General features: G+C 39.8%; 1 protein-coding gene across 2 annotated transcripts in view; it reads right to left on the bottom strand.

Moving 5' to 3' along the window:
- Positions 1-26,340, bottom strand: part of Ctnna2 (catenin alpha 2) — a 1,122,097-nt gene that overhangs the window by 94,171 nt on the left and 1,001,586 nt on the right. For both annotated transcript variants that reach the window (XM_036182154.1, XM_036182155.1), the window contains exons 10-12: positions 13,799-13,891; positions 12,696-12,852; positions 3,187-3,387 (exon numbers count right to left, since the gene is read on the bottom strand). In XM_036182154.1, coding sequence (XP_036038047.1) covers positions 3,187-3,387; positions 12,696-12,852; positions 13,799-13,891 — 451 coding nt within the window. The remainder of the gene's footprint in view (positions 1-3,186; positions 3,388-12,695; positions 12,853-13,798; positions 13,892-26,340) is intronic.

Below are 26,340 nucleotides of genomic sequence, written 5' to 3'. Positions count from 1 at the left end.
AGAAGTAGATAACAAGAAGCCTGCCTCGGCCATACAGTTTCTAAACAATGTAAGTTTCTGTGTGTTTACTTGGTTGGGTCTGAGCGACTATGGGACTGGCGGGTAAGAGAGATTTGTCCTGACTGGGCCAGGCAGGAAAACTCTAACTACACTTCCCATTCACAACTTCTCCCCAACCCAACAGGTGTCTGTAGGTGTCTCTGTAGGGGTCATGATCATGTAATCATCTCTGATTGAAGCTACAGTTGCTACTTTTAAAATATGCTGTTTTTACCTAAAGGTCAACCATTTTTCAACATCCATACCCAGAATAGATCGAGAAATGGCCCCATGTCCAGTGCTTCAGCCTAGCATGGCATCCTTGTCTGGCTGAACTACAACCTAACTCTAGACTTCTGCCAGAGTTCTTCCTACCTGTCCCTCAATCCACAGGTCCCCTCTCACACCACATCCAACCTTCCCAATCAGCTATACCTATTCCCACTTTCCAGGCTTGGATCAGTAGGCACAACCTGCACACTAGCCCAGTGCACTCCATTTACCTGACTTCAACCTGCACACTAGCCCAGTGCACTTCATTTACCTGACTTCAACCTGCACACTAGCCCAGTGCACTCCATTTACCTGACTTCAACCTGCACACTAGCCCAGTGCACTCCATTTACCTGACTTCATTCCACCCAAGCCATTTCCAGCCTCTGGACATAACCTGCCCATATACTTTCTTCAGCCCCAATGTGCTCTGCCCATCTCAGACTTAGAAATAAGGACAATAACTGACAAGTGGAACTTCATGAATCTAAAAGAAGCTTCTGCACAGCTAGAGAAACAAACAACTGGGTGAAGACAAAGTCCACAAAATGTAAGAGAATGAAGCTGATTGTGGGTTTTTTGTTTGTTTTTCTTTTTTTCATTTTTTTATTATTATATTTGTGTTTTAATTTTACACATCAGTCATGCATTCCCCTGTCCTCCCCTCTCCTGCCCCCCCTCCCACCTTCACCCCATCCCCTCCCCTCCATTCCCATCTCCTACAGGGCCAAGACTCCCCTGGGGATTCATTTAAACCTGGTGGATTCAGTACAGGCAGGTCCAGTCCCCTCCTTCCACACTGAGCAAAGTGTACCTGTGTAGGCCCAAGGTTCCAAACAGCCAGCTCATGTACTAAGAACAGGTCCTGGTCCCACAGCCTGGGTGCCTCCCAAACAGTTCAAGCCACTCAACTGTCTCACTTATCCAGAGGGCCTTATCCAGTTGAGGGCTCCACAGCCTTTGGTTCATAATTCATGTGCTTCCATTCATTTGGCTATTTGTCCCTGTGCTTTTTCCAATCTTGGGCTCAACAATTCACACTCTTACAGTCCCTCCTCTTTCTTGACAGTTGGACACCTGGAGCTCCACCTGGGGCCTGGCTAACAAGGGTTTTATAATAATGTTTTTCTATTCAAAAGAAAACAGATTTCTATTGATGTCATTCACCACTTTGGAACACAGGACTGTGTCACCCTTCAGACATATCTATTTTAAATGCCTGATTGTATCCAAAGTCAATATGTAAACTCCCAGATAGGGCTCTCATTGAGGTTGGAACAGAAAGATTATTGTGTGGATTCATCTGACCCAATTCAGTACTCATTCTTAGCTCCATACAAAGCAAAGATTTCTCTTTTTTCTTTCCTCAAGTTTTCTCTCATTTCCTGGATATTCCAACCCCTCAACATACAAACAAAAATACAAGGGATGAGGTACTTAAGTGTCTGACATCTGACATTATTCAATAACAAAGATTCTCTCTCTCTCTGTCTCTCTCTGTCTCTGTCTCTGTCTCTGTCTCTCTCTCTCTCTCTCTCTCTCACACACACACACACACACACTCACACACACACACACACACACACACACACACAAACACATTCTTTGATACATTCTTCAAAGTTATAGAATATCTCGTTAACTCAGTGATAGACTAGAGATCTACAAGACTCTAGAAGTAATTGTTCCTTCCTGTGGAAAGTGGATGAAGTACTAAGTGAATTATTGACATGAGCATGGCCATGTCATGCCTGCCTTAGGCTCAGGGGAATGGTGAGACCTTCTAAAGTTGAGCTCAGTGTAATGGCAAGACCTTTCCCTGTTCTGAGTATGGATATTGATAAATGGTTGACCTTTAGGTAAAAACAGCATATTTAAAAGTAGCAACTGCAGATTCAATCAGAGATGATTACATGATCATGACCCTCTACAGAGACACCTCTACAATAACACAGCCTAACAAACCTGCCTCCCCATTCATGCTGTATATAATATTCTTAATCTCCTGCCACTCCCAGTCAGGTTTCTAGGACCCAGCTGCACAAGCCATATCACATGAGCAACAAGTCCCCAGTGGATAGAACATGACCTGAATGAGCACATTCAAGCCAGGGTAGACATTAAAGTCTAATCCCTTTCAGTAGCACTGGCAGATTTCTCTGAGGACCTCACATCCAGGCTCCCAGAGCAGCAGTTCTCAACCTGTTAGTTAGGACCCATTGGAGGTCACATATCAGCTATCCTGCATATCAGATGTATACATTATGATTCATGACAGTAGCAAAATTATAGTTATGAAGTAGAAATGAAAGAATTTCATGATTGGGGATCACCACAGCATGAGGAACTATATTAAAGGGTTGCAGCATTATAAAGTTTGAGAACCATTGTGTAGAGCCTCTGTGATTACCATTGGCTATGCCATGTTATTCAGGTTCAATTCTCTCTAGAAACTGATGAATATATGCTTATAAATTCACACTTAATCCAACCTCCAACCAGATCTAAACTTTTGTCTAGCTTTGAGACCATCTACCTGTCTCTTACCAGGTGCAAACTTCTACTTTCTCGTCTATAACTTGGAAAAATCAAAATTTCTCTGTTTTTTTTTTCTTAAAATTCTTGTGAGAATCAAACAATATTATACCTGAAAATGATAAAGTGATATATATATATATATATGTAATAAATTATTTTTCTCCTGTTATTCAAACCCAAACTCAAGAAACAAGACCATTCACATTTTCCACACCTCCCATAATACATAAAATTTAGAAGCTTCAAGGACTGTAGAAGAAAATGTAACTACTGTGTTCAGATATTGAAATCAACCATAGCATTAACATTTGGAACAGCTATAGCATCCATACTTACCTGTTTCTGAAAGCAATTTTGTGGCTTCCAGCACCTTCTCAGTATATACCCCAGCTTCATAGTTCTCCATCTCTGCATTGATGATGTGAATGACCCGGGCTGCCCGGCCCCGTATGGCCCCAGCTGTTCGGTCCAGTGTATCCACATCCCCCTCTTGGAGGGCAATCACACATTTGTTCACATCCTCCAAGATGTGATTTTCTGTGAAGAGGACACACACACATTTATATGACCTTGTGCTATACACAATCTAATGACTAATCGAAAACTATATCAAAAGTCCCCAGGAGTCCTCACCTTGCAAATCCAACAACATAAGTGATAACATGAAATGGTATTTAAAGGGCATCACTAACAATTATGATAGTAGTTGTAAAACCTGAGCACCAGTAGCTGTACTGGTTAGTTTTTGTTAACTTAATACACTTGGGGGTAGAGAGACCCTCAAGGGGAGAACTGTCTCTATCGGAATGGCCAGTGAGCACTTTGTGGAGCATTTTCTTGATTGATGGTTGATGTAGGAGGACCTGGCCCACCTTGAGTAGTGCAATTCCTGGGCAGGTGGTTTGGGGTTCTGTAAGAAAGCAGACAAGCCTGGTGGTGTTGGCACACGCCTTTAATCCCAGCACTCGGGAGGCAGAGCCAGGCGGATCTCTGTGAGTTCGAAGCCAGCCTGGTCTCCAAAGCGAGTTCCAGGAAAGGCACAAAGCTACACAGAGAAACCTTGTCTCAAAAAAAAAAAAAGAAAAAGAAAAAAAAAAGAAAAAAGAAAGCAGACAGAGCAAGCCATGGCAAGCAAGCATGCAGCTTTCTTCCTGGATTCTGCTTGGGTTCCTGCTTCCAGGTTCCTACCTTGAACTCCTGCCCTGATTTCCCATATGGAGGGACAGGGATCAGGATTTGTAAGACAAATAAATCATTTGCTGTCCAAGATGTGTTTGGCTTAGTGTTGTATCACATAAATAGATAACCAAACTAGGACAGTAGATTTGGAGTTAAACCTAAGAGTGAATTTCAAAGAAATTCCCAAGGGACGCTTATGGGGCTGGTGTGAGGAACCCCATATTTTGAGACCTATTGGTAAAAAGCAATCCCTTATATTGTTTCAAAGAGTGAAACTTATTGCCCAGGGAGGGTCTTTTAAGATTTGTCATGACAGGAGCTAGAGAGAGAACTCAGCAGTTATGAGTGCTTGCTGTTCTTGAAAGGAACCCAGATTCTGTTCAGAGCATCTACATTAAGTGGGTCACAACCATCAGTAACAACAATTCCAGGGAATCCAACATTCTCTCCTGGCCTTTGCAGGCACCTGAAAACTCATTGTGCACATATATGCACTCAGGCACATATATGTCCATATAAAATAAAAATGAGGGTGAGGAGTCATGATAGTCAACAAAATGTCAATCTGACCTAGAAATATTATCTTTCCCCCAAAAGAGCTGAAGTTTTAGATGCACGAATGTTTGACCATCTTCTTACTGAGGAGTGATTAAAAAACAGTAGGATAAGCCAGGCCACTTGGTCTATCTTCTGAAGTCATGTCATATGGAAAGTATAGTCACAGAGAAAATGAATTCAGGGGAAAAGATGACAGAGTTCCCTTGAATTAAATGTAATTTAGTCTGTGGTGTTTCATCAGATTACAGTCAAGGCAAACACTATTCTCATTTCAAGGACTACAGTAGGAGACAAGCAAGCAGGAGAGAAGCCGACTGTTGCTGCCCAGAGACACACACTCTCTCAGTAGAGCAAGTGGGCCATTTCATTTCCCTGTCCAATGTTAGACTGTAATTATGCCTTATGAGTATTTTTACAATTTTCACAGTTCTCAAGAGTTCAGTGCTGTAAAGAGAAATGAAAATAACTTCAAGCTGAAAATTATACACAGGCACATACACACACAACTGTAACTATAGTGACTGAATGTCCATGCCTCAGTGTATTGAAATTTCAAGCATAAATTTAAGCAGTTCATTATTGTAATGCTCTAATTTACATGTAAAACTAAGTAGGGTCCTTGAGATGTCTCTGCCTGCTTAAATTACTTGCCATGAAGCCTGATGACCTTAGTTCAATACCTGAAACCCACAAGATGGAAGGAGAGAGGTGACTACTGCAAATTATGCTCAGATCCCCACAAGGTTACCACTTGCACCACACACACACACACACACACACACACACAAAAAAAAAAAAAAAAAAAAAGAAAGAAAAGAAACAAATAATAAGGTTGAATAGAAGCTGTAGAAAACAGATATGCAAAATAGTTTAAGGACATTTTATATTTTTAATTTTAATTTATTTGTGGTACTAAAGAACCTAGGGCACTCCCTATTGCTCAGCATGTGCTCATTTCTAACTATATTCACAAAGCCTTTTATTTTCTGTTCTCGATTTTGATAAAGGGTTTCACTAAGTTGTTCCTAAGGGTTTTGAACTTACACTGTGGCCAAGGTACATTTAGAACTCCGGACCTTCTTGCCTTAGCCTCCTAAGAACTGGGACTATCGGCCTGTACCTCCAGGCTTGTATGAATTCATCCAATTGTCTTTGTCCCAACATTAAGAACTAAGGACTTTAGGAGGTAACCCAGTGGTGAGGGCTGAGTCCCAGTGATGGAATTACTTCTCCTCTAAGAGATAAGTCAAAGAGATACCTCCCATCCCACTGTGAGGAACTGTAGTGAATTGAGTTTATATGAAGGGGCAGCTCTCCCAAGGCATCTTCATCTTGGAATTCAACCTTCAACACTGTGAGAAACAGATGTTAAAAAAGCAGCCCGATTTATAATACTGTTCTAGCACTGAGCAGACTAAGATACACACACACACACACACACACACACACACACACACACACACACACACACACACAAGCACATGTTTTCAATAGAACTGGCTTGAGAACTAGCTGTCTTAAGTTATCTGCTAACCTTATAAAATTATAGCAGCCATATTCAGTGACTTGTAAAAGGGTTGGATTTTACAAATTTACAAAATTTCTATGGCTACTTCTGATCTCTAAGTTCCTATAGAAGGAGAATTGAAAACAGTATCTGGCAAATCCTAGACTCCATTAAAGATTTCTCCCACTTTCCTTAAACCAGGCACTCAGAGCAGATGAACACACAGGGCCTGTGGCAGCAGTACATATAAGAAAGACCTCTACAAGTTTGAGTCAGTCAGCGACCCTGGTTGTCAAGGGGGAAATGGACACGGGGCCCCCAGAAACCAAGAAGTTACTTACTGTTGATATCTCTGGCAAAGAGAAAATCAGTTTGCTCTAACAGAGTGTCCCTGTTCACATCAACCACATTCCAGGGCAGGCCCCATGACTAGAAGTAGTTGGTCAATACAAAATAGACTCCATGTTTATGCTTGTAAAGGTGAGTGGGTGTTTGTTTCATCTGTTTGGGCACTTTTTGTCTTAGTTTTTATTTTTATTTTTATTTTTATTTTTATTTTTATTTTTGTCTTTTTTTTTAGGGAAAGAGAGAGTGCATGAAGTTGGTGAGAGGGAAGTAGGAGAGCTAGGGAGGAGTGAGGGGAACATAATCAAAACATATTGTATGAAAAATTATTAATAAAAATAATTTTAATAAAAATAAGCACTTGAAGGTAGGTGTGTGTTCCTTTAGGAGACTGCTTTAGAAACTGCTAGGTATAATCTACTATTCATAAAAAAACATTAGTTTTGATCTCATATTTCCCCACTAAAATTATCCTGTTTCTATTTAGTGTATCAAATGTATTTATATTATTATTATTAATTATTATTATTATTATTATTATTATTATTATTATTATTGTGTCTGGGAGGCAAATCAAGCCACAGCATGTGTATGGAGGTCACACGACAGCTCTGTGGGGTCAGTCTCTCCTTCCACCTTTACATGGGTTCTAAGGATTGAACTCAGGTCACCAGACTTTTTCGGCAAATGCCTTTCCTGCTGAGCCATCCTGCCCTAAGTTTCTTATTTCCATATTCTTTTGTTCTTTAACTTCAAGTAGGAGGTAGAATGGAAAAAAAACAACAACAACAAAAACGATAAAGGTCTCTATAAAGGCTGGCTAGTATTCAGCTTTCTTAAACTTTACTAAAGCTTTTTTATGGTGATTTTTTATAATGGTGATATTTTCTTGAGTGAAATAGCAAAGCAAGGTTGTGAAAATGTAGATGTAGAAAGGTTTTATTTTTATTAGGAATTCCTGGTAACCATCCCTTCCCGGGATCCAGATTGCATCCTGTGAACTCACCTGAGCAGACACCTTAAGAAAAGGCTGACTTGTAGAAAAGTATAGGGTATTTTAAATAAAGAAAGCTGACTGCCCTAAGCCTCCATTCCTGCAGATGGGTTCCTTGAGATAATCACACACTGCCCTGGCCTCTGAAAGGGAACGACTGGGAGGGCCTTCCTGTGTAAAACATGTGTTCACACTTATATACTTCTGGATATGACATGGCAGTGTAAGAATAGGCTAGCTGTTGCTTTTCTGTGCAGCTGGAAAAGATGGTATTTTGCAACAGACTGCAAAGCAAGGGAGGCTGTTAATTATGTTGTTAATATCTTTGTAACTAATACTTTTACAAAAAAAAAAATCTAAAAAGTCCATTTATGATCCAATAAATTATAATGACATCAAAGGTTTTAAAAACAATAATCTTAATTATTTTCCAAACTGAGAAGTTACATCTAATGTATTAAATTCAAGGAGAAAAAAAAAGCATACTGTTATAAATAAAGCTTTGCTCATTTGAAAGAAAGCAGCTTAGCTTAAAATTGTTACAAGAAAAATGTCTTTAATCAACAAAATCAGGTTATTTATTAGATAGTCAACAAAATTAGTATAATTAATACTATATTCTAACTGATTTATCATATATTAAGTAACTTATTATCAATTACTTTGTTTTTTGAGACAGAGTCTCTCTATGTAGCTCCAGGTGTCCTGTAACTCACTTTATAGACCAGGCTGGCTTTATACTCACAGAGACTCACCTGCCTCTGGTTCTCAGTGCTAGGATTAGAGATGTGCACCACCAATCTGGACTCTTGTTTTTAAAAATGTTAAAATAGTTTGCTCAGCTCTTTTCAACCTTCCTTCAGCTACAAATGGCCATTATGTAAAAATCAGTCAGAATTCTCTCATAATCGTATTATACTAATTGATGGCATATGTGTAGAAAAGCTACTAAGATTCAGAATATCATAAAATATATTTGTATTTTGAAATTCTAAGTGACAGTAATGTGTTTGAAAGGAGCTGCATCTGCCCATGTCAACATGAACCTTTTGGTCAAAAGGCAATTCTTAGTGTCTTTGTGGATTCATGGACACTTTGGCATAACTTCTTCCTTATGCACTCTGTATCCTTACAGCAGAGACCAATGTGCTTGGAATCACATCCACCTCACATACATCAAGGATGGTGGTGAATTCTTTGAAAGCAGAAGCTACATGTGATTCAGATTTGAATTTTTGCCAAGAGAATGAATATAGCATGTACTCCAGGAAGAGTGTGGTAAGTTATCAGGCCCATTCAGGGAATAGATCCATGATACATTTATCCTAAAATAGCTGGCAGAGAAACAACTCCTGACAGAAGCTGAGAAATACTGTTGTGAATAGAAAGGAGCAGGGGTGACAGAGTTAATAAGGTATGTGTGCTCTGTAGGTGGCTTATTAAAGAAAAATTCTCATGTGCCATGGCTGCTGCACTCATTGTTAGGCATAGTTAACTCTAAATACCAGAAAACATGTGTTTGCAACAAGTTGTATGGTATGTTCTCTTGGATTTTTGCAACCTTTAATCTTTCAGAAAAGATGTAATTTTGTTACTTAACAAAGCAAAATCAATGATAACCAAAAAAACGTAGGAACCACAAAGCTTATTTTGAAGTTCTTATTCAAAACCAGTTAGGGAGTGAATATCTTCAAAGAAAACAAACTCGGGATCCTACAGTTTCTTTTGTTTGGCTGGTTTTGGTTTTTAATAGGAGGAAGAAGAAGGAAAGACAAACAAAGTAAAAATCTTGGACATTATGGGATTAACAGCTTTTTACAAATCTTAGCTCTCTACAATTTAGTGAGCCAAACCTAGGAATTAAACTGTCGCACAGTTAATGCCAAGGCATTCATTCTAGAGAACCATTAAAAATGGTACTTTTTGCTCAGTGAGAAAGGTTGGAATGTTCTAATACAACCATTTCACAGTTTTATGAACCTAGACCACAGCCGAACATGGTGCTCCCGTAATTCTAATCGCCAGCATTATTGCTCTCCAAACTGGTGGTGTTCTGTATGAACAAATTATACATTCAGATGTATGAGTTCACTTAGTGTGAAACTAAAAAAAACTATAGTCATTCAAAATGAAGGTATCTATATATGTGTGGGTGTATGTGTATGCATATGTAAATGTATGTGTGTATATGCATATGTATATATATATGCATGAGTGTATGAGTGTACATGTTAAATACATGTGTTTGAGTATGAGTGTGAGTGTGTATGTGAGTGTGTGTATTGCTTTTTATATAGAATTCCCTGCCAGAATTCTCCTTTAAGAAGAAACTGATACACAAAATGCCATTGTTATAATTCTGAAATACCTCCTAAGCCAAACCTGCAATTTACCAATGCAAATGTTTGACTCCAACACAGAGAGGAGATGGGAAGTAGTTTCCCCAACTATCTGGCTGTGTCTGAAGCCTATCAGCATGAACAGAGTGGGTCATGTGTGTTTGTCAAGTTCTGGATACAGAAAGGTGCCTGCTGCCTGATTGTCGACTCAACAGGCGTGCTCCAGCAGGCTCTGCCAACCTGGCTCCCTGACAGTGCCTGTTCATTTTCCTGTCATGGCATGCGGCAGCATTTGTACCACTAAGGTTGGACCGCACGGTGTTATCAGCAGGAGCCAAAGCTTTTTCTTGTTCGAAGTAATAATGAGATGCACAAAGGAATGGCAGGAAGAAAGGTGGCAAAGAGGCAAGCCTCAGGGGAAGAAAATTAAGGAAAGCTTGGTGCTATTCACAAAGACTGAGATAAGACACTCCCCTCCCAAAGCCTTGATTCTCTCACCCTTAGAAAATTTTGGACACATATTTGAAGAAAAGGATAAGTTGGGGGAAGTTTTGAGTTCTCAAATGTTCCCTCTCTTGACAGGGTAGTGGATAAATACTTTCTACTGATATGTAGGCAGTTCGCAGCAAGTTTTCCAAGGGGTGGTCAGGATTGTGGTGTGTGAGCTGAGACTGGGTGGGAAGCCTCCGGACTCTTACTGGAAGTCATTCTTGGGGAAAACAAAAACGAACAAACAAACAAAAACCTAGAAAATAAGTAGTAACCAAAGCCAGTATTAATGGCCGGCTACTTTTACATCCTCCAGCCCACAACTCTGATTGTCAACACTCCCCCGTAACAACTCTCAGCACATTAGATGAGACGTGTGTGGAAAGTGACAGCTACAGTGTTAGGGCTCAACCATTAGCAAACAAAAACTCTAGGGATGGTGACGTGTTCTGTCCTTTAATCAGACATACCCTAGAAAGGAGGCTATTGTAAATGAATAGCTACCTTAAGATAGCATTCAAAGCCAAGAACCTAAGGAATGAAAAATAAGGCAAGCTTATGAAGAAGGTGAGAGACTGGAAACTTGAATGACGGACCTAGAGCTGGAAAAGGAGCTGAAGTAAACGTGGAAAAGCATGCAAGAAAGAAAGAAAGAAATTGCCATGCTTCCCTGACTTATTGAGAACTCTGTATGTTTTCTGCAAAGAGGACAGTCTGGATTTTAATGCCATTTTTCTTTTCCAGAGCTGTCTACCCCCCGCAACGACTTGGAACACTTAGAAATATTTATACCTTCTTTATAGGATTTTGGTAAGAGTTAAAGAAAACAGGAGAGAGCCAGGCAAATTAGAGACCCTGAGCGTGTGTTAGCTTGTTTTCCCCTCTGCCTTGTCTTGCTCTCTGTCATGGAAAACTGGGCTTTTTGATTGCCTATTAGATATGTAGATCTATAGACTACACTGCTCTCAGACAAGCCTTTCACATAGCCTGCAGTAGAGATTCAGTTTCTTCATGAAATGGGAAGTATACAAGAAGGGAAAATAGCCAAGCATAAGCACAGCAGCCTCTGCCGAGTCACCTCCATAGCCTTAGTCATGGTCCTGGTGGCCTGCCTCTTTGCCTCTCTCAGGACTCAGAACCCCCAGCCCCAACCCACAAGCAGGTCAAGTTGTGGCAAGTGCTGTGTGAGTTGCTGGGTGTGACTTCCACACACCTGTGGGGAGAACCAACACCTATTCAATTAGAATTGTCAAGTATTACTTGATTTTTTTCAACACCTTATAATCAAGAATTATGTTTGCCATGACCTCCTCCCCATTGAGACCTCTCCAGATAAACAGAAGCCAAACATGTTTGGTCAAAAAGCTCTTTGGAATAATGCCCACGTGCTGGCAGGTAGCCAAATCTTGAAATGGCACTGATGAAGTTCATTGAAAGTCAGAATGTCTTCATCATCATCAGGATTTTCTAGCCTCCTCCAGCCTGATTATGTTCGTAGAGAAGAAAGTTGCAATTACAGTGGTGAGTGCCTCTGTGTTCTTTCACTCCATTCATTATACATCTTCACAAGTATATACACAAAGTGGTGTGACGTACAGGGTTATCATGAGGCTACCTGTCTCATCACAAGCCTTCACTAGCAAAAATTTCTGTTCTAGTTTTATTTCTTTGTTATGATGAGATACCCTGACAAAAGCAGCTTGGGGACAATGGGACTTATTTCAGATTACAGCTCTAGGTTTATCATTGTGGGGAAGTCAAGGCAGGAATGCATTAAACTAGTCACAAGCAACAATCAAGAGCAGAAGGAAATAGATGCACACATCCTCACTTGCTTCTTTATGCTCAGCTCAAGTTTTTCACATTTTACATACAAGACAGGGAATTGTGCCACCCACAGTGGGCTGGACATCACCACATCAATTAATATAGGACAATTCCCCATAGCCACGGCCACAGGACAACCAAATGTAGTCAACCCCCCATGGAGACTCTCCCCAGGTAATTCAAGGTTGTATTACATAGACAACTAGAATTTCTTCACATACCTATATCAGAATAAGTGATTGTCTATTTTAAGGTATAAGTGAAGTGAATTAACCAATCCAAGTATATGGGTAATTTAGATGTGCTGAAAATCCATCCTGCTTAACAAAAAATGCAAAATCTAAAATGGACTGTAAGCCTCTTTTTTTGCAATCTGTTCAGGTTCTGAGATAGTCATCAGAAGTTATAGTTTTTCCCTCAAATGCTCTGACTCGGTGTCTTGAGATAAAAATGTTTTCAAGAGGGTGTTATAATCACATTTGCTGGGATGATTGAAAACTTAAAGGCCAAAGACAGGCCTTGCATCACAGACCCCTATCATTGCTGAGATATTTCTTATCTTGTCAGCTCCTTCCAGCTCTCTGGTAAGGGGCCTGCAGGTGACTACCTGAGACAGAGAGGAAGTCATCCACTGAGGTGATGTCATCCACAGCCTCAGTCAGCACTCGGACCTGCTTTTCCCACTGGTCTTTGAAGACATCCATGTTGTCCTGAGCAACTTTGCTCTGTGGCCGGGCAGCCAAGGTGAGGGCAGCATTGATGACCTGTTGGTTAGAAAACACAGGGACATGATGATCACATTCTTCAGAAGGGAAAGAAACAGATCAAAGCACAAGTCAGAACCCCAGAATTGAAGTTACTACAGATAAATGAGTTGTCAGTATTCAGCACAATTAGAAACTTGAAGAAGGAAGTTTTTCCTTTTTGCTACAATTACTTTTTGTTGCTTCTTTTGAAGATACAGTAATTAGCCTCAGACTTCAAAAAGTATTTGCTGGACAAGTCTAATTTTCTTAGCACAGATGTGCGAGAAATATATCCCTTGCTTTCTGTATGTGCAAGCCTATAATTTACTTATTGAGATAAGGTAAATAGATGTAGAACATTTAAACCATAACCCCAAACAAACAGAATGAAGTCAATATGAATGCAAATGATGGTAACTGCCACTGTAATCTTGAATACACTGAGTGGTTGGAATTTCTTTTGGAGAAAGGTAAAACTTTAAATGCGTCTGGGTTGACAGTTAACATATTCCAGTTAGAAAATAAAGGAGCTGAAAGAGGCTAAGGAGATGGCATGGTGAGTAAAGGGATTTCCACAAATGCCTAAGTTTGGATGCCCAGAACATGTGAAAAACCAGGCATGGCATCACTCATCTATTTAACTCAGACTGGCAGAATACACAGTGACCTCAGAGGCACCATGATCAGCTAGCCTAACCAAATCCATGAACTTCAGATCTACTAAGAGACATTTGATGAAAATACATAATAATAATATAGAGAATAATAGAAGTGGACCTCTGGCCTCAACATGCATGTGTACTGCACATACATGCTTGCCACAGTGCAACAAGAGTAATGAGAGGGAGGGAGAAAGGCAGAGATGGAGAGAGGGGGAATCAAGTAAAAAGAGAGGGATTTTGTATAGAGGGACATGACTCCTAGGATACAAAGAGACTTTAAAAGCCAAGTAAAGGGCACTTACCTGAGGACACAGGCTGTCAATCTGGGTGGCGGCCATCCTGACTAACTTCACCCCTTCCTCATTGTTAGAGATAGAACAGGCCAAATTGGCAACCTGTGTGGAAGAAGACTCAGTGAAAAACTGAGTTGAAATAAAGAGAAAGAAAAGGAAGTGTGACCCCTATTTTTCAGAAGGGTGTCATTCACTTCCAGCATCACATCATCAGTGTAATAATTCCATCCTTCAGTGCTAAACCATGGGATACTCCTTAGTGAGTTCAGGCATGTCTACCTGAAGACCAGACTGCTAATAAGAAACTACTGCTTCAAACATACACAAGCATATTTTTAAATGAGGTACTTTAGACATTTCTCTCCTGCCCTGATTTGTTCTCACTTTCTCATGAGTCCCTGAAGACTCATCATTCAGTAAAGAATACCATGCTTTTGGCTGCATCCATCCTTGACTCTTTCCAGTGAGAGAAATGCTACATGTGATGTTTTGCACTTGAAAGACTTGTCACATGCTGAACTAGAGCTCCTACAATGGAATCTACATCTGTCTAAAGATGCCAGTCAGCCAATGCAATGCCCTCGTGATCAGGTAAGACTGGTATAGAAAGACTGTATGACTGGTGGGATTCATAGAAAACTATATAGCCCAACTCTACCATAAAAGAATATGCTTTTGGTTTTTCAAGAATATAAAACAACCCAAAACAGCTAAAAACAAAACAAACAAATTTCAACTTCCCAGAACAAGCAGCCCTATTTAGGTTACTTCTTTTTCTTTCTCTCATCAAGGAGTAAGACTTGGTAATACAAGATCAGAGTTAGACTTGGTAACACAAGGTCAGATTGATTGGTCAAGGTCAACAGTACACAAAGCTGCCATTAAAACTCTGATCCATCCCATCAGGCTCCTGGCAAGAAGTCAGGAGATTGAGGATTAGAGAGGCTAAAAGGGAGGAGATGGGCAGTGAGGCCTGGAGCAACACAAGCAGAACAAGTGACTAGCAGAGGGACAGTCCCCTGGCACCTTTGGGCCACAGGCATTTTGTACTCAGGGTGTCTCTGGTTTCTAAAACAGTCTGCTTCCCTGGCAGATGCCCTAATGCTCAGAGAAATTGAAATGAACCATGCATTTAGATAATTCCTAAGGTGGAGGAAACCTGAGGTGGCAATGCAGGAAAGTGGGTGGAGTGCAGCACTGGAGTGGAGAGAGATTTAACCTCTATGCAGCTCTGTGAGTTCTCCACAGGCAGAGAGATGTTTCCTTATCAGTAAGTGGAAACACTTTGATGGTGAGGTAGGAATACTTTCCAAAACAACCTCAATGCATCATCAGAGTGTGAATTGCTTTTTGAAGATTGGTAAGAAAGATGGGGGATATTTTATGTCTATTACAATGAGAATATAAGCTGCCAAAATTACAGCTCCAATGAATTACAAATATTGTCGCCTAGTTTCTTGTCACCCATATTTAAAATTATTCTGATGGCCTTCCCTATTATACTTAGTTTTTAAAATACGTTAAAAAAAGACAATGGTGCTGCATATTCACTCACAGTAAAGGACACCAAGTGCCCATGGGCACATAGCTTTTGAGATGTGACACGGGGCTAATACTGAGGTCTCCCATTTTCATTTTCTTTTGGCTGTATTTTATGGTTTCTATTCTGTCTGCATTTTGGTAAGTATTGTTATTATTGTATGCCTTTAAAAGATTTATTTTATTTTTAATTATGAGTATGTATGTACATCTGCATGTGGGTATGTGCACATGAGAGCATGTACCTGCAGAAGTCAGAGGTATCAGATCCCCCTATAGGTGGAGTTAGAGGCAGTTCCTAGACCCCCTATGTGAGTGCTAGAAACCAAATTTAGGTTCTCTCAAAGAATAGTACAAGTTCTTACAGGCTAAACCATGTCTCTAGCTTACAGCAGTTTTGTATATTTATTCATTGTACATTCCCAGTGACTAATTCAGTACCCAATACAGGTCTTCCATGTGTGTCAATAATATTTTTTATTAAAAATAACTGTTAACCTGAGTGTGTAGAAGTTGCTGTGTACAATGATTTGGAATATGATTTCCATGGGAGGTACTCAAAATTGAGTTATGATCATTTGACTGAACAAATTTCACCATACATTCTAATCAGTATTTACCCACCCAATGGTGTTAAACAAAAGCTCCTACATTATAGTTCTTGTTGTGAACCTCAAATGCAGCCCTCCTTATTCATAGAAGCCCAAGAAAAATCAGAATAGTGAGGGCAATTTTTTGGAAACATATTTATTTAAATTTGGTCTTTTAATGTTTAATTGAATTCTTTCTATATTGATGTTGAACAACTGTTTATACCATGAAATACTGCTTTTATTTTATTGTTCTGTACCATCCTTCTTTAGTATGTGAGACAGACTTAATGTCACATTTTTTTAAAGAGTAGACAGTCAAAGAGTGCTGTATGACACCAACATGAAAATTCAAGTACTCCTGAAAACAAGGCTGGGTTAATATTCTCTTGCATTTCTTAAAAAATAACAATCAATGAAATAATAGTTCTGATTTCTGAATGGCTATAAGAAAAAGAGAGAAGGAAACAAGAACCAGATGGTGTTTCTCATGGAAGAGCACGGTGAGAGTTAGTGTTGATTGTCAACTTGACAGGATCTTGTATCACCTAGGAAACAAGCCTCCAGGCCCATCTATGAGGGATTACTGAGACTGGGTCAGTCTCTGAGCATGCCGGTGAAGAATTATCTAGATTAGTTTAATTGGAGTGGAAAAACTCACTCTAAGTATGGGTGGCAGCCCTGGGGATGCACCTTCCAGGGGACTAGGGAAAACTAGCTGAGCACAGGCATTCAGTGTCCTTTGCTTGTGGCTGAAAGATGACTGGCTGAATAGGTGAACACAACCTTCACTTTCCTACCTCAAAAGATCATATCCTTGAACTGTGAGCCAAATAAATCCATTCTCCTTTAAGTTGCATTTGCTACGGTATTTTTAGTAGCAACAAAAAAAGTAATTAAGACAGCTGTAGTACTATCTATACAACATTTTCTCCACCAAAAATAAAACCATCTAAAACTGATCAACTTGTATAATTTACTCAACTTTGACAGAAAATACAAAAGACAAAAACAAGTGTAGAACTTCTTAGAACATCAAGACTACTATCATAAAAGTCTTGATGGTAAGAAATAGGTGGAGAAAAGGTCATAACACTTTATTCATATCCTGAATAAAATAAGCCACAAGCATGTGAAATGATGGAAATCAATAAATGTATAAATTAAAGTACATTTAGTGAAGCCAAAGAAACAAATGTTGGCTAAATCTGTGTTGCTACTATGGAGTTATTCCTATTTAAGAAGCATGATGATGGTGTGTTGATTATTTTAAAAGAGATTGGGGGCATGGATCAGCAATTATGAGTGCTTACTGCTCTTCCAGAGCACCTGAGTTCAGTTCTCAGAGCCTGTATCCAGCAATTCACAGTCTCCTGTGACTACAGCTCCAGGGGGAATCTGACACCTTCTTCTGGCCTCAAAAAGCACCTGTACACTGGTGCAAATACCTTCTTCCATACACACACATAGTTACAATTTTTTAATTTAAAGAGATAATGAACGTGTTGATAAACAAAATAATAAACAAAATGGCTGGCATTTACTTACAAGTATATGAATTTGAAGAAATAGGAGGTGGTATAAGACAAATAAGACTGGCCAGCTGTTTAGAACTGTTGAAACTGTGTGACATGTGATGACCTATTATACTACCTTGATATATGGCTAAAAAATACTTTACAATAAAAAGATTTAGCTCCCATGCCCATATCACTAGCTCTGGAAAACCTTTTTTTGTTGTTGTTTTTTACATCTTAATGGGTTAAATAAAAGCTTATTATAAACCAGAAAAATCTGAGTTTTGTTGGAGTTGAAGCTTGCACACAAATGAGCCAAGCACAGAAGGACATCATGTTCAGACCAATACTGGCTGTGCACTTCCTAGTAGAAGCAGGTTTGGCAGGGGAGGGGAGGTATGGGACTTCGAACAACTGGACTATTTCACAAAGAAAGAAATACCAAACTGTAAAATCCAGATGGTGACAAGCTTTTCTTCCTGTATCTCTTTGGTTTCTTGCCCTTTGTTTAAATAAACTCCATGTGACTTCGGTGTAAAGTGGAAGCTCACCATCCAACAGAACCCAGCAGGAGGGACAAAGCTGGCAACAGTGGGCAGAAACAGACAGCTGGCACTATCCTCTATCCTCCGATTATTTATTCTCTTTAATTTCCACAGATGCACAAATCCTAATGTCTGGCAGCCTCTACTCTGCAAAATACTCCTACATTTAATTCCACTTAAAATCAGAATTCCATTTATCTTTTATTGTACTTGGAAACATGCTGAGAAGATTCTGGATTGCACACTAAGGACTTCAGTATCTCAGAAGGCAGAGTGTGTGTTTAAAACTGGTCATGGATGCCATCCAAATCCCTACCTTCCTTATTTTATTATGCTTTTCATTCTTCTTCTTCTCCCACAAACCACTGCCATAATCATAGCTGTGAACAGACTTTCATGAGTTTTGATTTTTATAGCTCTGTCAGTAGATGACCCCATGGCTTTGTCTTCCAGGTAGTTTTCATGAATAACATAGCTTCAATCAACCAACACTTCCCCATCACCCTAAGAATACTGCAGGCAGCAAATGCCTTGTAAATGGTCTTGATCGCCTATTCTTTAACTACAAGTCCAATGAAATCAGAATCTTCTCAGTTGAATAAAATACCCTATTTTTTGAAGCATGACTCGTCTCTATGGTCATTTTAGTACAATGGGACTGAAAGAGTGAGGGAACAAATCGAAAACTAATGTCATTAGACATTAGGAAAAAATAAGCAAAAAACAGACAATAGACCATGAATAGAGCATAGACTGCAGCCCCAAAGACATTATGCAGTCTGATTAAATTTGAGGCAATTTTGTATCCTGCTTGAATCAACCAAGCAGGTGACATTATGGAATGTCCATGCCCAGCTGGATCTGGCCTTTTCTTTCTCCATTCCTGAATTATTTACAGCTTAACTGAGACAACAAGAGTTATCCACCCTCCTAGAGGCCTAGAAAACAATATAGTTTATCATAGGATATTAAATTTGGGGCTATTAAAATTGATGTGGGATGTCTGAAAGTTGGATGGGCCATAAGCATTGTGGGCAGAGCTGTTTGGTGAACCAATTGTCTTATATCCACAGTGAAAAGGAGTCCTCCTCCAGAACTTTTGAGAGAGAATTGAATTGGGGGAGTAGAAGCTGAAAAGACTGAGCCAGTGATCTCTGCATGGCTTCTGTGCCTTAGAACAAACTTTCTTTGGGAAAAGAAGCAGCTTGGCAACCATCACTAAATCATGTGCTTGCTGACCCTACAACTAGGGAATGTGAGACACTAGCAACTATGGTCAATTGGTAAAGTGCTTATTGTGTAAACAAGATGATAGTCTGTGCCTACGCTCACAAGCTGTGGAGGTAGGGACAGGAGGAGACCAGACCTGGAGCTTGTTGACCAACCAGCCCAACTCAGTCAGGGAGGTCCAGGCTGAGTGAGGTGAAGAGCAACTGAAGGAGACACCCCGCTTTGACATTTGACCTCCAAACTCTCTCTCTCTCTCTCTCTCTCTCTCTCTCTCTCTCTCTCTCTCTCTCTCTCTCTCTCTCTCTCTCACACACACACACACACACACACACACACACACACAAATCTTTGGAAATTTAGAAAAAAAGTGTTCATTACTATTAGCTCAGCCATTAGATGTATCGTGGGGAGGTCAGCTAGCCATCCTTTAATCTTTCTTTACTGACTGCTCAGTCAACCTCTTTTCTGTTCAGTGATTGCTGTATTCTTTTCCTTACTTTCCTTTGCTTCCCACTGTATAAGCAGGTGAAACAAACAATGCAATTAGCACACTGTGACAGAAAATAAACCCATAAGGAAAGCCAGTGCCAAGTTTTCCAATACAATAAGTTGCTTCCTGTACTCAGTTTGTATTATGATTGGCATGTGCTCCTTAAGTCTTTACTGAACAAAACCAGCTTGTCAACATTCCCAAGACACTGATGGAGTGGTGAATTGATGATAATCAGAACCATGTCAAGGCCCCATATAAATATATTATAAATATTTAAATTAAAGAATGCCCAATTGGGAGCTAGAGACGTGGTTCAGCAGGTGGGAAAACATAAGGCTCCTGCAGAATATCCAAATTCAGTTTCTAGAGCACACACTGAGTGGCTTACAACTACTATAACTCCAGCTTCAGGGGCATCCATCCAATTCCTCTGACCTCCACAGGCACCTGCATTCCACATGTGAATACCTATATACAGGCAAATACACATAGACATAAATAAAATAAATCTTAAAATAAATGTCAATCTTATTTGAACACTTACCCCCACCCAAAACAAAAACAAAAACAAAAACAAAAAACCAGTCCAACAGCCAATATACCTGTAACACTACTGAACTTTAAATAACCTCAACATGTAAAGTATTCAGGTATTTAACTCCAAAGTGATATGAGATACATCTGAGTCATGAGAATGTTTTCTCATTTTTCTGAACCTGAAAATCAAATTACATGTTTAAATATTTGTTGTTTCTGTTCAATTCCAAACACTAAACATATTCCACATAATAAACCTCCAAATGCTTTACCATTTCACTTATTTTATACCGTCAGGTATCATAATCATATTTTAAGAAAGACATACTTTTGAAATAAAGTGAGGTAGCAATTCAGAGGTCCATAAAGCACTTAATTTTTGTGTTAATATTTCACCATCATTGTAAAGTTGAGGATAAAATGAACTTATTTACTATTAAAAGGAATCCATTTGCCTTTTATTCCCATGGCCATATGAAACCAGAGAGAATGGAGGGCGACAGAAATTCATGCATGCTTTTATTCTCTATAAACATGAAAACATGGAGCACTTTGGACTCTACCTGCAGCTTTATACACACTCATGCACTGATATAACCTGCTTTAAGAAGGCATTAACTCTTATATTTCTGGTTGTGATCCTAGCCTTTAAGGGCTGAGCCATCTCTCCAGAACCAAAGGCTGTGGAGCCCTCAGGTGGATCAGGACCTCTGGATAAGTGAGACAACTGAATAGCTTGAATTGTTTGGGAGGCACCCAGGCTGTGGGACCAGGACCTGTCCTTAGTGCATGAGCTGGCTGTTTGGAACCTTGGGCTTACACAGGGACACTTTGCTCAGCCTGGAAGGAGGGGACTGGATCTGCCTGTACTGAATCCACCAGGTTTAAATGAATCCCCAGGGGAGTCTTGGCCCTGGAGGAGATGGGAATGGAGGGGAGGGGCTGGGGGGAAGGTGGGGACAGGGGCAGGAGAGGGGAGGACAGGGGAATCCATGGCTGATGTGTAAAATTAAAACACAAATATAAGAAAAAAAAAGAAGGCATTAACATAGATTGCAGCTTGTTCCTAGAAGTCAAGGTCCTTAAAAGTCCCCACAGCTAGCTTGCAGTTGAATGCTGCAAGGTGAAGGAGAGATGGTTTTCTTTGGTGTAGTTCTTCTTATGTTGACCATGTTCCAGTGGATGTCCACTATACCCATGCACATATGGATGGCACTAATTAGACTCAACTACAAGTTAAGTATTATTCATGCAGAGAGGAACACCCATTTGGGTGAGAAGGCAGAACTTAAGCTAGTCATCCCATAGTATCTGCAGTGATTGGCCATAAGTCATTTAACTTAAGTGGTAAGCTTCTGCATTTAAACTATGCATACTATAAGTCCTGCTTAGATAATTTAGAATGCCTACTATAATGTAAACTCTGCGTACATGGTTGTTGGACTCTATAGTTTAGGGAATAATAGCAATAGGTCTGCTTTGGGATAGAGAGATGGCTCAGCGGTTAAGATAAATCAAAGCTCTTCCAGAGGGTCCATATCAGGTGGCTCACAAGTTCCTGTAGCTCTAGCTCTAGGTATATCTGACACCCTCTTCTGGTCTCTGTGGATACCTCATCCCCCCACATATGACATACACAGAGATACACATGCATACACATAACTAAAAAGAAAAATAATCTCTTTTTTAAAAGGAAAAGCAATCTGCTTATGTTCAGTATGGATGTAATTTTCCTTTAGTACTTAAAATCTGTGGCTCACTGAATTCTTAGGCATTAAACCTACAGATACAGAGGTTTATGTGTAACCTGTTTTAAAAATTTGAGTATTACTTAGGAGATTAAGGGGAAACAAAGATAAATCAGGATAGGTTCAAAGACAAATAGATAGCTCACAGGTCAAGAACTCTTGCTGCTCTTTCACAGGGCCCCAGCTCAGTTCCCAGCACCCCTCTTGGAAGGCTCATGGTCCCTGGTCAATGCAACTCCAGGGACTCAGTGTCTTTTGATAATATTTATTTCATCTCATATTCCAAATATTCTCAATTTTCTATGAAATTTGTAATATGTACCTTCCCCATACCCCCCCACACTTTTTAGTTTTACATCAAGTCAGCATTTGGCAGCTAAGAACAGAATGAAGAAGATGCAGCATTCTGCTACACAGAAGTGCAGAGAAATGTCTTTGCAGTACCATCATCAGTCCTTGCACCCTCGTTTGTAGTTAGACACCTATGACAACACAAATCTGCATGTCTAGGGCTCCTCTGGGGTACAAAATAGCTCCTCTGCTTGTGTTCTTAGGGAGACACGCACCACTAGCAAATGCTGTGTGCATGCCTCCGCCTAAATTAAAGTGATCAGTCTACCCTGGTGACTTTAATGGAGGTAATCACCAGCTCACATTCATGAACAAATTGATGTGCCTGCTTCCTCGCTGAATCACTCAGCATAAATCTATACCCTTCATATATAAAAACCTCTGTGGCTTAAAATAATGCAATAAAACATCACCTAATGCGTTCTTGAAGCTGCTTCATCAATAATGTGCTGGTATGTGAAAGGATAACAGAGGCTTCTCTTATGTTATCTAAAATTATGCAATAGATATAATCCCCTTTTAATTACCAAAGACCTCCGGAGATTTCATTTTCTCTATCTTCACATCAAAGAAGTGAAGTATCATTACTCTCTGCTATTATTTTTCTTCCTAAAGTCCCATGAAAGTAAATAAATAAATTCTTCACATTCTACTGCATAAAAAAATGTTGACTTTTGTATATCATATATGTAAACTGAATACTGGTAGTGTGGGAACATCAGGTCTTGCCTCTAGTGATGGATGTAAGTTGTATTAAGCCATCCAGTACTTGATGTTTGGGGGTGTCCAAGAATATTTGAAGATCCTGATGAGTGAGAACAGTCTCTTCCTGCAGTCTGGTCACAAGTGAAAGGGTGGAGTCAGGGCCACACCCAGGAGTCTAACCATTTAAACCATGAAAGGATCTCTCCTTTTGCATAGAATTCTAATTTAATGAGAGATGGCCCAGAGACTTCATTTTGTTCCAGATTGTCTTTGGGAATTTATGGAGAGACTAATCCTTTATAGAAAATACTTCTACCAATTAAATTCCTAGCAGTATGCCAAAGTAAATTCATAGTCCATAAGTCTCCAAAGACTTCCTACTTACAAGGATCAGGTTTACTGAATGTACAAACCTCACTACTTACCACATACTATTGCTTTTTGCACTATTTATAATATGCGAGGATAGATGAACCATGCCTACATATACAATTAAGTGTGCAGATACACATAGATATACATCTTCAATGAAACTTGAAAGCTAGCCACTGCAGCTCCAAGGGACTTGATGCCCTCTTCAGCCCTCTACAGGCACCCCCATATACATGCACATGAATAAAAAAAGAGTATTCATCTCTGAGACCATCATGGCTCCTATACAAGACCTTGAATACGGAAATGTCACTCCAAAGCAGCTCCTGCCATCCTGAACCTTCTTGAACCTCCATCCTTGTGAGCCCCTACTTCTCCCAAACCTCACTGTGTCACTGATAACCAGTTAGAGTCCATTGCTGAGAAAACAAACTAACTGTTCCTTTCCCTCCAAGACAGTATAACACGTGAGCCAATTACGGTGTTCTTTAGAAACTCTGGGCTTTCCTGCTAGACTTTAGAAAAGTACATAAGAACAAAGAATGTTCCTACTGTAACTTCATCCCCAAATCTTCTGTTTTCTTCTTCCTCTGGTTTTTCCAATAACACTTTACTATATCATCTGGTTTTGTAAATAAAGTTTTATTGGAATATTGACATATTTGTCAATGTCCCTAATTTCTGTGACTGCTTTTGTATGACAAAGGCAGAATTGATTAGTAGTGACAGATAGCACATAACACCCAAGCCAAGAAGAAGTGATGTATATTGCAGCACAGAAAGGGATTGTCAACTTCTGGTTTAGATTGAAATATGGTCAGAATGGAGGATCCATTTCTGCAGGTCTGTCAAATATAAAGATATTCCAAAGTACCTTCATAATAGGAATTGAATGATGTATATAGATTATGGTATTCATGTCATAATTTTTTTTAAGTTAAGAAAATCAGGAGCTAGGGAAATGGCTCAGTGGGTAACTGCTTGCTGTACAAGAATAATGACTGGAGTTTAATCCCAGGAACCCATATAAATGTCAGGTGGTTGTTGTTTTAATTTTGGCATAGTGGTTGGGCCTTAATATACTGTTAATCTCAGCCAGCAACTGCAACTCCATTGTTATTACCTGCTTCCCTAGCAGTGGCCTGGCTGCCCACCAGCCTTGTCACTGCTGCTAAAGATAGCTTTAACTAAATCTCTATCATTCTATTTATGAATAAGACTAGAGATTCAAAGGCTGGGGTGAAATGCTGCAAGCTAAGAGAGACTGAGTTGTAATGAGTTAACTCTCTCTTCTTGATGGTGTCCACAGAAGACCCATGCTTCTGCTTTGCCAAACCACCAAAAACTAAGCCCCTCTAAAGCCCACTCTACTATTTCCTATGTTTCTATCTCTCCCAGATGCCCCATGATTACTTTCTGTCAGCTAATTTCTAATACAGCCTCCTGACCCAAAGCTAATTTTATTTAATTAATGCAAATGCAAACTCAAACTTGGGGTTCACAGTGTGATCGAATATCCCCCAACAGGTGGTCATGGCAACCCATCTGTAAACTTAGCAGATGGGAAGGCAGAGACAGAGTGTCCTAAGGCAAGTTGGAAAGCATACTAGAGGAAATAGTGAGCTCCAGGTTTAGTGAAAGACCCTGTCTTGATGTACAATATGAGTGACTGAGAAACTCTTGGAATCAAAATTAGGCCTTCATGCACACCCATACAGGTGCATACACACTAGCACACACACACATGTGCAGCACACCCACATACATGATCTAACCAAGTAATAAATGAATAAATAGTAAGGTGGATCAGAAATAGGTCCATGTTTTTTGTTTTTTTTAAGAATAAGAATATATATAGTCCAAAATCTATCATCTATTTTAAATTGTAAGAGACCAGGAAAAAATAAGAAGAGGAACAGGAGGGTTAAGTATGGTATAAGATGTGAAGAAGAACTTTTAGGATGCCACGTCAGCTCCAAACAAGTGTATAAGAATTTGCCAGCAAACAGTCAAAGAGTAGAAAATGTGGGTTTGTAATCAGGGGGCTCTTTTCTCTAACTGCAGCTATACAAGCTACCCATTCCTGAAACTGGATGATCAGGTCACTCCAGAAGTCTACTTATATTAATCATACAGCATCCTCTACAGTCATGGCCGCTTTCGGCATTTACTTTTTCATCGTTCTACCAGTTCCAACTTATCCCAAAACATGCTCTCCATCCTGGGCTTTAGCCAAGTACATAAGTAATACAACTATAGGATCCAGACTATATCCAACAGAAGGTAGCAGCCCCCACCCCCACCCCGCTTAACCCCAGGACAAAAACCTAGGCATTCATCACTGTAATGGGTCTTGTCAGAATGGAAGAGCTAGACACTTGTCATCCAACTACAGATTTCACATATGTGAATTACACAAGCTTTGGGAAGATGATCCGAGTCATGTCCTCTCCACATAGTGAAAGGCCCTAAAGAAGTGACCAATATGACAGTTCAAGCCCTTTAACAGCTCTGTCTCTGCTCTTCCTACTTGCAAATTCTCCATCTTCGCACTTGAATTTCAACCTAGAACTGTCCCATGGCCCATCCTTCTAACTTGCTTTACCTTATCTGTGCTTCTTTAGTCTCTCTTTCTTTATTACACATTGCTCTCTTGCCTTCTTCAAGTTCATGCATGGGCTCTCAAATCTTCATTTGGTGTCCCAGTTAGAATATGGGTGCACAGTATAGTTCCTCCTTTCTATATCACTTCCCTAGGAGCAAGTCTACCCATTTCCAGAACAGGTAAAAGCCTGGGTCACTCTATCATCCAGGGGTGACACCAGGAAATTCTATTAGGACACTATTTCCAGGTCATTTACAGGGGTCAAGTAAAATCATATCAAAAACTACAGAGCCATCCCTAGAATTTCCCCAAAAGTCAT

Source organism: Onychomys torridus, chromosome 3 (genome assembly GCF_903995425.1).
Source record: "Onychomys torridus chromosome 3, mOncTor1.1, whole genome shotgun sequence".
In the NCBI taxonomy this organism is placed as follows: Eukaryota; Metazoa; Chordata; class Mammalia; order Rodentia; family Cricetidae; genus Onychomys; species Onychomys torridus.
This window is presented reverse-complemented; position numbering and strand designations above follow the sequence as displayed.